The sequence below is a fragment of the Cucumis melo genome, chromosome 2 (genome assembly GCF_025177605.1).
Source record: "Cucumis melo cultivar AY chromosome 2, USDA_Cmelo_AY_1.0, whole genome shotgun sequence".
Lineage (NCBI taxonomy): Eukaryota > Viridiplantae > Streptophyta > Magnoliopsida > Cucurbitales > Cucurbitaceae > Cucumis > Cucumis melo.
In genome coordinates this window covers 19,675,241-19,690,704 of record NC_066858.1, presented here as the reverse complement: position 1 = coordinate 19,690,704, position 15,464 = coordinate 19,675,241, and the positions used below count along the sequence as shown (strand labels likewise).

The following is a 15,464-nucleotide window of genomic DNA, read 5'->3' as shown; positions in this document are numbered from 1 at the left end:
TATACTGTTCTAAGTTTATTCTATATGAGCTAGCAGGGGAACCTAATGGACCTATAGATCATGGACTCCAACAATCCGAGATTAACAGGCTAAACTCTTTTATACCGTGTTAATCAACATTCGTTAACTAACAGGTCATTCCACTAAAATCTCATAGTTGCACTTCCCCCACTATAGATATATTTGTATCCATTTGATATAACTATGATTAGTAAGTTAATCCTTCACAGGTTGTTTGTAAGCTTGGCTAGGTCGAAAAATATCGTTTTACTTCTAAGACTATATCTTTCTCCTTAAGTCTCACTGATCCACTATTGAACAATTGGTTTTAAGGTTCAACCTATAAACCGAATCCCTCTCGGGCTAAAGAGAGGGTGGGGCCCCTTTGTTCAAGACTTGGATTTAGTTATTAAGGGAACAACCTATCTACTAACCCTAAAGCGGGTAGGAGTGAATTTCGTCTTGCACCATATGTTCTCAACTATCCACCTGATCTTACCCCTAAAATAGGAGGCTTATTGGGCTAACGCTAATGAGTTGCCCTCACCTATGCAAATCTAAGGATAATCTCATGTGAACAGGAGTTCATAGTCAGCTCAGAATTAAGATTAAGTTACCTAGGTCATCAATAATTGAGATAGTCAGTTCTAAACAGTAAACAGTGTTATAACGTAAAAGTGACTATTTCACCAGTTCTATCTTATGTAATAAACCTTTTACATAGGATGCCCCCACTTTCATGTCTCTACATGAACGATTCAAGATTACATCGTTTGTATTAACTACAAAGTGGGCCGCATCCATAGTATCTCTGAATAAGGCTTCCAACCTTTATTCATATGCTATAGACTATTTAGGCTATTTACTCGAACTTAATCCATGTTTATGTCTTTACATAAAGTTCAAGTTTACTCAAAAATAGCCTTGGGATCTTAGTTTATTGGATTTAAGATTATAATTCTCAATAACGACTTTATTGAATAGAATATGATTACAAACTACGAGTTTTAAAACATAAATTCCAACACTTTGTTCATCCCAGGCAAAACTGTACGAAGAAAGCCTAAAAACTTGATAATCTTGGTTCATCTCGAGCAAAATCGTACCAAGAAAGCCTAAGAGTTTGATATTTTGGAGCTTTCTCGGTATAATTTTATCAACCGAGATCCACCAAATCTTATACCTGACTCTTGCAAAATTTTCTATTATAATCTTGTTAAGTTTTATATAAAATTGTCGTTGTAAATAAGATTTATATCATAATCTTGTCATCATAATTATAGAACACATATATTAGATTAAATGATTTGAGAAATTGTATCAAAAAAATTTGTATAAAAAGATTAGATCCGAGGAAAATTAGTTAAGATTTAATATAAAATTGAAAAAGATTATAGGATAAAAATTAGTTATTTTTAAATTTAAAAAATTCGCATAAATAATTAAGATTCGGTATAGGATTGAAATCTTTTATAGGAAAAAGATTAGTTATTTTCAAAATTGAAAAATTCGCCTAAATCTATTTTTCAAATTTTAGAAATAAAAAAGTTAGATAAGATTTGTGAAGATCTAAATAAAAATTTAAAAATAACAATTTTCCAACTAATGAATTGTTTTGAGTTTTTCTGATAATTGTACGGTTAAAAATGTTAGTTAAGATTTGGAAAGATTTAACATTAACAATTTTTGAGATCTTCCGAGTCTTAGCTAGCTTTTTAATCATAAAATTATCATACCCAAAAGAATTGATTATACGGAAAATTTTAACATTTTAAGAAAACATGTCTCGTCCGATACAATTTTACAAGTCAAAGAAAATGTGCTAATGAACCAACCAAAAACTAAAAATATGTGCCACTTTTGCCCATTTGCGAGAAAAGTAACTTTTGAAATGAAAAAAGAAATGTTCCGGTGAGAAACATCCAACAATCAAGTTGTCTCCAACAAACTATCTTTTTGTTTCAAATCGCCATTGTCGGAGCATAAAGGGAAAATGTAATGAGCAACAACAATGGAGCTCAGCTCACTACGAGACCATTGCAAACATAAGCTTTCTATTTCTTGAACCTAAATTCAGCTTCCCACTCCACTTCCTTCCTTCGACCAAGGTTAGATTTAATTTAATTTCAACTTAATCGCTTTTTTCTACTTCCCTTTAATTGAAATCACCTTCATTACAACTTCTCCCAAAATGCTTTTACTGATCTCTTTATACTTTTCCTTTTCCCTAATTCTGCAGACCATGAGATTTCTTATGTTGTCAAGTGAAGTGAAGTGAAGTTCATTAGTTAACAAAACATCCTGAGTTTGTTTTCTCATTGAATTCCCTGTTATTATGGACTATCTCTTACCTCTCTGCAACCTATGTCACGTTCAAACTCGTAGATGCTTATTTCTGGTGGGAGTAGTGGCTTTTACTTATCTGATTTTTCAGTTCCTTTTACTTCCTTATGGGGATGCTCTTCGCTCTCTACTACCTGAGGATGCTATTCACAGATATGATCACTATAGCATTCAATTTGGGCCTACTTCACCCAAATTAACTACGGTTCGTAACCCTCTTACGGTTCTGGATTTGGCTAATGTTTCAACAACTCCCATTGGGAACATTGAGAAAGGATTTCAACGAGATAATTTGCTGAATGCCAAAGGAAAGTATGTAAAAGGGGAGGAAATCCCTAGAGAGGTTGATATTGGTTTTGAATCTGGAAACAATGTTGATGCAAATGGTAATTCGGAATCAGATGGCACTAAGAATCGTGCAAATGATTCTATTCTTCACGTGGTTGGGAAAACAAGTTTTGGGTTTCCCTTGAAGCAGCAAGTTGTGAAACCAAGTGATACTAATACTATCACTTCGGAGAATGAGTTAGAAGACTTTGGTCAAATGGATTTGGATTTTGGTGAGTTGGAAGAATTTAAAAACTCGTCATTACAAAAGCTTGAGGATACGGATATGGCTTTCAATTCTTCAACCTTCATGCTACAATTTTCAACTTCTACAGTTAACACAACTCATCCACACCACTTGACATCGAATTTAAGATCATCAGCCTCAGAAACTAATTCTACAAGCGTAGGTAAAAGGAAGAAGATGAAGAGTGAATTACCACCAAAGACCGTAACTACACTAGAAGAGATGAACCGTATTTTATTCCGTCACTGCAGGTCATCACGTGCTATGGTATGGAGGTTTGAGCTTGTTTTAAGCTGTTGGTATGATGGTCATATGCTATTCTTGGTCTTCACCTCGTTCTGTTTTATGTAGAGACCAAGGAGATCTTCTTTACGTGATCAGGAAATTTTTTCGGCCAAGTCCCTGATCATGCAAGCTTCTGCTATAAATGACCCAGAACTGTATGCTCCTTTGTTTCGTAACGTTTCCATGTTTAAAAGGTAAAGCCAACACTAGTTTCCTATTGCAGTATTCACATTGTTAAAATGACATTTCCATGTACAACCATGGTCCATCTGGTTTGGTATTAAAGAAAATGAGTCGAGAAATACTATCCTTTTGGATTTTCTCTGCTTAATCATCCTGATGTGTTTTATTGTTGATTATAAGGATGCTCTTTTTCTCTCTGCCTCATTGCATCTTATTTTCAATCAAATTGTGCCATTAGCTTTGGTGGAATCTATACATGTTGCACACATACCACGAGCCTGTGTTAATTTTGCAATCCACTACGTTTACTCATGTCTTTTAGAAGTTATTTTCATGCTTCAGACGCTTCCGTTCTATCCTATTCATGATAGGGAACACGTAATAATGCTTCCATGTTCATAGCATTAATATAAAAGGAGAAGTGTTAGGATGAACAGAATAATTATTTAAGAAATAAAGTACACAGTGGCACATTCTTTCAAAATCTTAATTTAGGTGGAATACATTATGAGTCTGCTGAAAAAATAGTGCACACAATTGGTTACCTGTGCTGATTTATTGCTTGCTAAGTTACCTGATCATATCTACTTACGTTTTTCCTTTATTGTTAAAATTTAAATGAAGTTTTGACCAAAACTAAAATGTCAAACACACTGTATAGGTCCAATTCAAAACATTTTCTCTGTGATTTCAGGAGTTATGAACTCATGGAGCACACACTCAAAATCTATGTCTATAGGGATGGAAAGAAGCCCATCTTTCATCAACCAATTCTAAAGGGATTATATGCCTCAGAAGGATGGTTTATGAAACTGATGGAGGGAAACAAGCGTTTTGTTGTAAAGGATCCTCGAAAGGCTCACCTGTTTTATATGCCATTTAGTTCTCGGATGTTGGAGTACACACTCTACGTGCGCAATTCTCATAATAGGACAAATTTACGTCAATTTTTGAAAGAATACTCAGAAAATATTGCAGCCAAATATCCATATTGGAATAGAACCGGTGGAGCAGACCATTTTCTTGTTGGATGCCATGATTGGGTACATTCCATGAAACTCTTGATCTTTTCACTTATTTTTTCTTCTTATCAAATTTAGGAAAACCAGTGAGTTAAATGACCTAACATTCACATATGAATTCACTAAGGCCCTCCAGTAGCATACTTGTGATGCAATTGCTCTTGCATTTGAATATGGTCAAATAGAACATCACGTTGTGCTGGATTTTTCATGACTTATTTCAACTCAGTCAATTTGTTCCTTCTAATCATATTGATTGTATGAAGTACCCTGTGGTGGCACACAAGATTAAACAATACACTAAACTTAATATAATGTTTTTGGACTCTTATAGGCTCCTTATGAAACAAGGCACCACATGGAACACTGCATAAAAGCACTCTGCAATGCCGATGTAACAGTTGGCTTCAAAATTGGGAGAGACGTGTCTCTTCCAGAAACTTACGTACGATCCGCGAGGAATCCTCTTAGAGATCTTGGAGGAAAACCTGCTTCACAGAGACACATCCTTGCCTTTTATGCTGGAAATATGCACGGTTATGTACGTCCAATCCTACTGAAGTACTGGAAAGACAAAAACCCCGACATGAAGATCTTTGGTCCAATGCCTCCGGGTGTTGCAAGCAAAATGAATTACATTCAACATATGAAGAGCAGCAAATACTGCATATGTCCAAAGGGCTATGAGGTCAATAGTCCCCGGGTCGTGGAAGCGATCTTTTATGAGTGTGTACCTGTGATCATATCCGACAATTTTGTGCCACCATTTTTTGAGGTATTGGATTGGGAAGCATTCTCAGTGATTGTTGCAGAAAAGGACATTCCCAACTTACAGGACATACTGCTTTCAATACCAAAAGACAGATATCTCGAAATGCAACTCCGGGTCAGGAAAGTACAAAAGCACTTCCTCTGGCATGCCAAGCCCTTGAAATATGACCTATTCCACATGACCCTCCATTCGATTTGGTATAACAGGGTTTTCCAGATAAAACTCAGATAATAATGTTGAATGTTCCTCATTGAAGATATGGAGGAAATCCATGTAAGTCTTGAATCTAACTGCACAGAACAAAATGTTTCACCTTCTCTGCTTTCTCTTTGGAAAGGTTTTCTTCCAACTTCCTGGGCATCGTCATGTCAAGCACCTTGTAAATGGATTGCAACTGTGGTAGTTCTCTTGTATATACAATCCTTAATCCTTGTTCCACTTGTGTAGTAGACTACGATTTTTGTCAATATTGCAGTAGAAACTTTGCAATTTCCTTTTCCCAACCTCACCTCATTGCTCGTCTACGTGGGAACTCATGTCCAGGACCACAATGGGAAGGTATTGCTCTTTCTTTTGGTCATCATCAACCAGGTCCATCCAAAGCAATAAATGTTTTTCACTCACTAGGACCCATCCAGTCCATCAAAAACCGTATTCTCAGGGATCGGATTCAGATACTAGGTCATATATGATCTCTTATATGGCACCACAACATGAAGCTTCCTATGAAGAACAGAGGCAATGTGCAATGGTTGATGTTAATGATCTTGGTGGGTTACCGTCAACCAAAGGGACCATGATAATCAGATATTTAAGATCTTCTAGAGGGTCTACTTCACTAATGAAAGTTCAGATGATCATGGAGAGGTAACCCAAAAGAAACTAGAACCAAAATATTAGTGATTCTGGGTCCCCCTTAATATAGCAATCTTTAGTAACAAATTCGTCTGAGTTTTTCCCATCTTTTCTGGAAGCAGGTTAGTAAGGTTAGGTCAAGAAATTATTCAATAAAAATGTTACAATGTAGTCTCTCAATAATGGTTGATTGCAGCTTAAACAATCTACAGTTGAGGTATTTCTCTCATCAACAAGCAATCAAAACCTACTAGCCAGATCGTGACGGCCTCAGTAAATAGTGAGATGAATTCCTCGCACCTGGGTCCTTCCTAGTTTGTTGTCTGGAATACCCATCACTTCTTTTCTCAGGAGTTCGATAACCATAATAAATTTTGACAGATTTCTAAGTGTCCCCATTGCATTAAAAGATGGGAAATTTGCCAGCCTACCAAGGTTTAAATCTCAGCCCCATATCCACCATTATTGAAAGGGGAGTGAATTTTGAATTCCAATCAAACTTTTTTTTTTCTATTTACTTTTGTTTTTTCAATGGTTCTGATCAAAAGATCTTTCAATCTTTTCTTTAAACTATCAAAGGACGAAAACTAAGTTGCTTCTTTTGACGGCTATTGCAGCACCATTTTGTGGTAAATAAATGCATATTATAGAGCTGCTGCTATATCCATATTCTTATCCATTCACCTTTACTTTTCATATTTGCTTAATCCAAACAATTTTTTGGCACCCATGTTAATAAAACTCTGTTAAATACAACTTTCTCTATAACTTTCTGTTTTTAAATAATTACATTGTTTTTTTAGGCAACACTGATTACATTTATTTTTCAGTCTTTTTGGTATTGTTTCTTCTATTTTGAAATACTTTAACTCGATTTGTAATTATTAAAAGGTATTTAGGACAAGAAATGAGTTATTATAGTTTTAGGTTATTATAGTTTGATTAGAATAGTTTGTATTTAAAGTGTAAATTATTTTAGTTTGGATTCCAATAGTACGTGTTTGATGCATATATTATTTTAGTTTAATAAAAAAGATAGTAAGCATCGTAGTAAATAATAAAGAAATGATAAATGTTAAATAGTAATTATTGTAGCAAATTTGGAGTTTTGAAATAGTGTTTACCATAACTAATTGGAGACTTTTAGCATTCAGGTTTTGAAAATTACATTTACAAAAGCTACTTTTAGCTATTGATTTCTTTGTATCAATATATACTTTTTGGGACAGTTCATGTTCAAGTTGAGTTTCTTGAAGAAAAGTTATGAAATTTGGCAAATAATTGAAGTACTTGCCCAGAAAATATGAAATTCCATGTTAAAGAAATTGGAGGACAATAAGGACAAGTTCCAAAAATAACCGAATGATTACTAAATGGGACTTTATTTTTCTTATTTTTTTAAAGAAAATTATTGTTAAGAATGGGAAAGACTACCGTAAGAAATTGTGAATAAGAAGTATAAATTTTAGAAAAAAAAAATTTTAACTAGATTAAAATTAAAAAAAAAAAAGTCTTGAAAACAATTTTTTTTAATTTTAAATTCGTTGAATATTTTTTGCCAAGGTTTTGTATGGAGATTAACACGTAGATAACAAAATAAAGAATTGGGTTATTAAACAAGAAAAATGAGGAATACAAACAAGTTGGTTCAAACACTTAAAGAATATAAAACAAAAAAGAAACATTAATATCAAATGGTTGGTAAAGAAATGATGGATTTTTTTCTATATATATATATATATATAAATAAAAATCTTATGAGCATGGAGGACACATGGATTTCCATGTGATGGAGATAGAAACATCAAGAGTTTAGATTAAAAAAAATAAAAAAAACGTTTTATTTTTAACTAGAAAAAAAAATAAAAATAGAGAGGGAGAGAGAGGGGGAAAATAAAAAGATGGCTCCACAATATTAAATGGATCATAGGGTTGGATCCATGACCTAATGGGCTAGTAGTACTATTTCAATATTGAAGCTTCAATTCAATCACCATCCCCATTAATATCTTGCAATCATCAAATAATTGTTTATTGTGTTTCCTTCTCATATTTTTTATACTTTGGCCTTACAAATTATGTTCTCTTAATTAATGAAATATACTTAATGCGTATGTGTTTGTATACCTCATCAAACACAAAGCATTCAATTCACTTTTCAAATTATTTCATTTCAACACTCTTCATAAAACAAAAGAATTAAAACTACCTTGCTTTCTCAACATAGCATGTATATCTAAATTTAGGACACTTGGTCTTTTTATCATACTAAGTTTAAAATAGGTGTGATGTACATTAAAATTTATTGTCTTCTTCCTAATGTAATTCCACCATTAGATTGTGATGTTTCATATATATAGTCTAGATTATATTATTATACCATTGTATAGTCAGTATCCAAATTGTTGTAACGAAAAAAAAAAAAGAATTTGTAAAGATCTAATGACAAAATAGGAATACAAAGATTTCTCTCTCGTAACCTCGTTTACATGTGTCAAAGGACAACATGCAATCCACATGGTTAAATGTCTCTTTAGAATCTAAACTTGTAAATGAATATAAAATTTTAAGGTTATGAAAGATCAAATTGTAAAATAGGAATGCAAAAATTATCCTCCATAACCTCATTTATATACTACTTTGAGAAATCGTGCAATGCATTAATTTTTTTAAAAAATTTTAAATGAATATAAATTTAATTAAATTCAAATTGTAAATACCATACATTAAATGTTAATTGTTTTAAATGATAAAACCGCATGTTTGCTTTCTCACATATGCGTTCCACAACGAGGTACAAGAACCTCAAAGAGTTTTTTATGATGAATGACTTCACCATAATCGTGTTGGGTGACAACACAGAAGAAAATTCATCACGTACATTATAATTGTATTGATAACTAGAACGCAATATGATGTTTCCTTGAACTTCTACTAAATGTGTCCAGGAGAAGCTAAAGTCGGCTCATAACTATATTAGTTTATGATTCAACGTGTTGCTCTTGAATATCATGGACTTGTTATTGTTGGCTTATATAACAAACGCATCTTCTATAATATCTTGAACATTAAGCTTACATGTTTGTTAAAAGATCTCTTCTACATTTACAATACATCAGTCACACGTTAAACCTAGTTATGATAAATTATTTTGCATTAAATATTGTTATACATCCAAAACAAAATTATTCTATATGAAGAACACAATTAGTGTAAAAATATTCAAACAACATAATTGAAAAATCAAATAATATTAAATTATTACCATGCAAAAATAACAAATGTTGTCAGGTGTGAAATATATCTTCTTAAAATTTTTTCGGAAATATTTTTGTATTAGGGTAAATAGTCCTCCGATACAACTGGACCATCTACTATATCTCCTCACATAATTTTCATAACATGTTCGCCACAACGATAAACAATTAACATGAATTTGTCACTAGGATTGATCACACTTACCTTGTAAATTAGTTTGATGTAGTTGGTGATTTGTGTAATACACTAGTGGCGTTGTTTGTTGCATTCCATATCTTAATACTCGGTTTGGATAATGTCACTCTATGCTATAAAAGCATATTAGAAAGCTCACCATAAATCAAATATCTTGATCATCGATGCAGTAATTAGGCAATATTGTCATAATATCATGTGTATACGAGGTTCAATAATTGATCTAAAAAAATAATTAAAACCCGAAACTTGCATTATGGTTAATATTTTTTGGCATACGAAAGATATATACACTTACTTAATTATATTGAGCATTAGTTGATCAAATGATGATCATATTTAGTAACAAATTTGTTGAATATTCATATGCTCATATGCAGTTAAAATATCGTTCCATCTATACATAAGTGTAATATAATTAAATTTGCTTATCATATAAAACTATAATAAATGTAACATAAAATAATACCTAACAAAAAAATAAATATTCTGAAGTATAATGAAATAAGAGTCTAGAACATTAAGCATATTTTTAAAGGTAAGATTTAGAAGGTTGGAGTAATCAAATTTTGAAATTTGTTCAATTTTACTCACTATAATAATTAATTTGCATGCAAGAAAATAAAACATGTGAATATGGTTTTAAAAAAATACATAGTAAAAGTGTTATAGCTAAGAAAATGTTTCTTAAAAAAGTCAACAATAAAAGAGTACGAGAACTAGATTTAAGTTTTATTGAAAAAACAGGGACTACAAATAGATAAACTTCCAAATATAAATATAAAGATAGAAACGATATTTAACAAAAACAAAAAGATTTTTTTTAAAAAAAGAATATGGTCATTTTGGAAGGAGACTTGCATATTTGTAAAAAGAAAAAGAAAAGGTGAGAAAAATAGGAATGGTTGAAAAATGTAACAACCAATGTACAAAAAATGTAAAATTAAATAGAAAAGGAGAGAATCTATGAAACATATGGTAGCACTGCAAGTGAATGTTTTTGAGTCTCAAGGCTAAAGAGCTAAAGTAAAAGGTGCCTAATTAGGGAGATGAAGAAGAAGAAGAAGAAGAAGAAGAAGAAGAAGAAGAAGAGATGAAACCTAAAATTTCTCTTGAGGGAGATGAAGGCAATTGTAATAAAGCCTTCCTCCTTGAACTCAAAAGGATTATTAAACATAAGCCTTTGCAATTTGCAACCTTCTCCTATCCTCAACAATGTACAAAAGTTTTCGTACCTTTCTTAATTTGGACCAAACCAATCATAGTTTTTCCCGAAGTTGTCTTTTATTTTTTGAGTAACTAAGAATCATGATCTGTAAAAAGTTATATATACACTTCATTTTTTTCTGTTTTTTGATAACTTTAGATTTATATATAAATTTTATTCTTATGTACACTTCCTTCTCCGTAATGAAGTAAATAATGAATCAACGTCTTAAAACACATTTAATTTTGCTATTCAATTTAATTTAAAAGATTTGAGAATTTGGATTATAGAGAGATTACAAATGTGTATGTATAAAATAAACATTCCAACAAATAATATAGTATTAAGTGAGGAATTTGTTTTGACGAACTCAACTAACTTTTACAATTATCTATGATTTTTCTTTTCAGACATCATTTGGTACCACTTGTAAAGTATGGTTGATTGACAAATTTACATAAAATTAGGAGTGATATATTATAATTAACTTCTAACATTTAAGTACTGATCCTTGTTGATTAGTGGAGAAATAAAGGACCATTCTTAATTCACAGCTCACTTTATATTTGTCACTGTTGTTGACTTTTGTGATAATCTTTTAAATCTTGATTATTTACTCTTAACAATTTTCATTTGAGACCACTTATTGTTTTTGTTAATATTTATAATCCTTAATTCCTATTTTTCTTTTCTGAGTTGGCTAATCATATGTCACGTCTAATTATTAAATTTTCACAATAAATCTCTTTCAAGATATCTCTTAATTTGCTTGTCTTAATATGGCAGTAATAGTAATTAGGATCTAGAAGTTTTTCTATACTTTGCCATCCATTTATTCCTCGTGTTTAATTATACCTCCAAATATTTACTTCTAATCTATTTTTTTCTTTAAGATTTTTTAATTTATAAATTAAAATAATAATTAATATTAATTGAATGACAAATTAAACATGAATTAAAACTAAACTACGCCTAACTTTGACCATTTGATAAATGGATAAGAAAATAAAGCATCATGAATATAAAAGTTCAAACAACAATGTTCATCATCTTATTAATTAGTAGCATTTGATTTATATAAAAAGAAATTTTAGATGTTGAAATTTGATGTAAATAGGGGAAGATAAAAATGGCTAAAATTTAAAGTGGATATGTGTTGGGCAGTGGTGTGAGAATTAAATGTGTCTTGAAATGTACATGATTCTTGTACTACATTTGCTCAACTCAATTTAATGTACACTCTCATTTGAACAAAGTAAATGAAAATAAAATAAGAAATTTGACTCAAATTTTCTTTTATTATTTTAATAATATATGTAAGATATGGTATGGTTATGGCCAATATATATGGGCTGACTTCAAATATATACACACATATACATATCTCATACTACTTATGTTATTAAATTATAGATTATATTTATTTTACAATATGGTTTGGTTTGGGAGACCAAAACTACTGCCAACAATGCCATATATTAAACCAAACCCATGCCCTTCAATAGTGTCTGATTAAATATATGCTTCTTTTCTTGGACCCCCTTTTCACTATACTCTATTAACCTTTATTTATTATTATTTTTGTTTTTTTCATTTTTTTCACTTTTTCTTTTTTTTCTTTCTAAAAGTTATTTGATTAAGACGATACAATATAATGATTTTTCGTTTTTAAAATAATATATATATATGCTTCTTTCTCTTTCTTTCTTTTTTTTTTTTTCAACTTTTTAGAAACCATTTGCTTCATGCTAATTACAAAACCATTTGCTTCATGCTAATTACACTTACTTTTATATATTAGTTTGATATATTTTTTTTATATAAATATATATATATACATAAAAAAAATGTATCTAAAACATATTCGTATCTTCAATTTTTAAAAATTGACAATATCGTATCTATATCATATATATATATATATATATATATATATATATATATATATATATATATATATATATTTGTATGTTTCAATAGTACGTACAATTTTTAAAACAATTTTAAAATCAATTCTTATAAATAAAAAATTTTTAGAAAAAACAAAATTATCATCCATGAACAACCTCCACACCTTTAAAATGAATAAATTATTTACATTGGAGGTTTTTTGTTTTAGGAAAAATAAAATGGAAGAAGGGAGAATTCGACCATACATTTTCGGTTTGAATGAATACGATGATGATATATTAAATTTTTACAGTCATTTCCATTTCGCAAAGTTCGACATCAAACTAAAGATTGAATTAACGTTGATGATGAAGATGTTAAAATGGATATATTTTAAAATAAGAAAAAAATAATAATAACAACAATTAAACTTAGTTAAATTGCATAAAATATTTAGTCCTTAACTCGAATGTTTTCTTTTTACGTTAATTTGTTGAGAAATGTATATTATAATTGATGTTTTTTTTTTCTTTGTAAAATAGAGATGGTGGGCATTTTTACGGAGATGGATTAGAGAAATGAAATTAAAAAGTTTTTTTTTTTTTTTTAAATTGCGATTAAAGGCAACATAAGACAGGCACGGAAGAAACGAGAAATTTGTAGAGAGTAGAAAAAACACAAGTGCATTGAATTGGAACCCAAAATAATCATAAATATAACACTTTCTCCAATAATTGTTGGTTTAAACACAAATAGTATATATATATATATCTATTTTGAAGACTCAACCTTATCACAACATCCAAATTTTGAGAACTCAAAAAAAGTTATTTTTATTTTTCAAGTTTGGCTAAATTTTCAACCATTGCCCTTCATATATTTAACTCTTACATTGAAACTAAGGTTGAAATTGAGAGAAAAAAAAAAAAAAAAAAGAAAAAGAAAATTGAAGTAGACTTCATTTGTCGATTAAAAACGTGATTTTACTGACCAATCTCTGGTGGTTCGTTAATTTCACTCTTCAATATTCGAGTAATCATATTGCTCATTTGCTGGCCGAAAAAATCTATATTTGATCAAATTTGACTTAAAGATTACCTACTCTTTTTTTTCTGTCTAATATTGTGTTAATTTCTTGTAACATGATTCTTTAGTTCCTTTAATTCTGTACTCTTAATTGATGCTTCTGTTTCTATTTATAAAAAAAAAAAAAAAAAAAAAAAAAAAAAAAAAAAAAACAGAAACGAAAAAAGAAAAATCAAACAAATTTTGACCAACGAACTCTTCAAAAAAATCAAATTGCAAAACAGAGAAAGTAAAAAGGCACCTCTATATACACTTCAATACTAAAATGTCTAAATGTAGCTAAACATAAACACAACTAGATCGGTACGTACAATAATTTTACCTCTTCTTTCAAACCCAATTTTGACAGTAGAAACTTAATTTTCATCCTTTTTAACACTTTTTTCAAAATCCTCAACTAAAAAAAGAAAAAAGAAAAAAGAAAAAAGAAAAAAAGCCTTTACAGTTACAATAATACAATAATATAAGTGAGACATTTCCAATAATTATTTTAGGTAATTAATATAACAATATAATTATTACGAAAAAAAAATGGAATTATAATTATTTACTATCAACATTGTAACAACAGTACATATTAACATTATTATCTATCTCTCCCATTCTATGACTCCCAATTATATCCCCAATTATCCCATTTTAAATTTTTTCTCAAAGAAAATAATTAAAAACAACAAAATTGACCCACACGACTAATCCAGCCTGGGAGGGATCACCTCCCCTAACTCTTTGTACCTTCACCGTCCTTCCCATCTTAACTAATTTCATTTCTTTCCCTTTCTTTTTCTTTTCTTTATTTGTATATATATATATATATATATATATTATATTTGTATATATTAATTAACATTTGAGAGTTTTATCCATCCGGACACTAATATCATAATTGTCCCTTTTAAACCTCAAAATCTCTATAAATATATCAATTTGAATTATTTTTTCTTATCTTGTTTAGAAAAAAAGATATGATGATAGATTTGTAAATTATTTTATAAGTTAATCAATTTAAACCCACGTTGATCGTAAGACTTTAAAAAGAAATCTTAACCAATGGTCCAAACTAATTCACAATAAACTTCACATAATGGAGAGCATAAACGTTATGTACATTTACAAATATAAATGTTCAATATTCAAATTGATTGAGTTATTAATACACAAATTTTGTAAGGGTAATTCTTATGGATAGAAAAAAATATGAAACTATTTATAAAAGATTAAAAAAAAAAACTAAAATGGATTAAAGAGAATTGGATAGATTTTCTTATGTTTCCTAAATAATTTTAATTTTAAGCTATATTTAAAAATGTCTCAAATTTGAGTGAAATAAGTATAAATATATCAATCAAATCCAAAGTATAAATAGATATAAATAGAATAATATATATAACACAATTTAAATACACCATATAATGGATACATTTACAAATTTTTAAAAATATATTGCTAATATTGATTTGGTCTCTCACTCACTCTTCAATATTTAAAATATATAGATTTAAGATCTTTATTTGTAAGAGACAAAGGAAAGATAGACTAAATGATGGGAAAGAGGGTGGTGGGTGAGACTGATATAGAGAGAGAGAGAGAGAGAGAGAGAGATTACTAATATTATTAATAATATCGTTAATAATATTAAATTTATTTTCCCTAAAATTAAATATAAAAAAGAAAAAGATTGAAATTTGGAGTGATATTCTTATACACCCGTTCGTATTACAACCTTCGTGCATCATAAATGAACAGTGAGTAAAGGCATTGATAGGTTATTTTATATAAACCCCTTTATACCCA

The 15,464-nt window shown here is 29.8% G+C and overlaps 1 protein-coding gene across 1 annotated transcript; it reads left to right on the top strand.

Moving 5' to 3' along the window:
- The first annotated feature begins 1,854 nt into the window (after positions 1–1,854).
- On the top strand, positions 1,855–5,668 carry LOC103501046 (probable glycosyltransferase At5g03795). The gene is made up of 5 exons (XM_008464539.3): positions 1,855–2,108; positions 2,240–3,184; positions 3,269–3,396; positions 4,080–4,428; positions 4,742–5,668. The coding sequence occupies exons 2-5, from the start codon at positions 2,336–2,338 to the stop codon at positions 5,408–5,410; spliced, it is 1,995 nt and encodes a 664-aa protein (XP_008462761.1). The 5' UTR covers positions 1,855–2,108; positions 2,240–2,335; the 3' UTR covers positions 5,411–5,668.
- Positions 5,669–15,464: the final 9,796 nt, after the last annotated feature.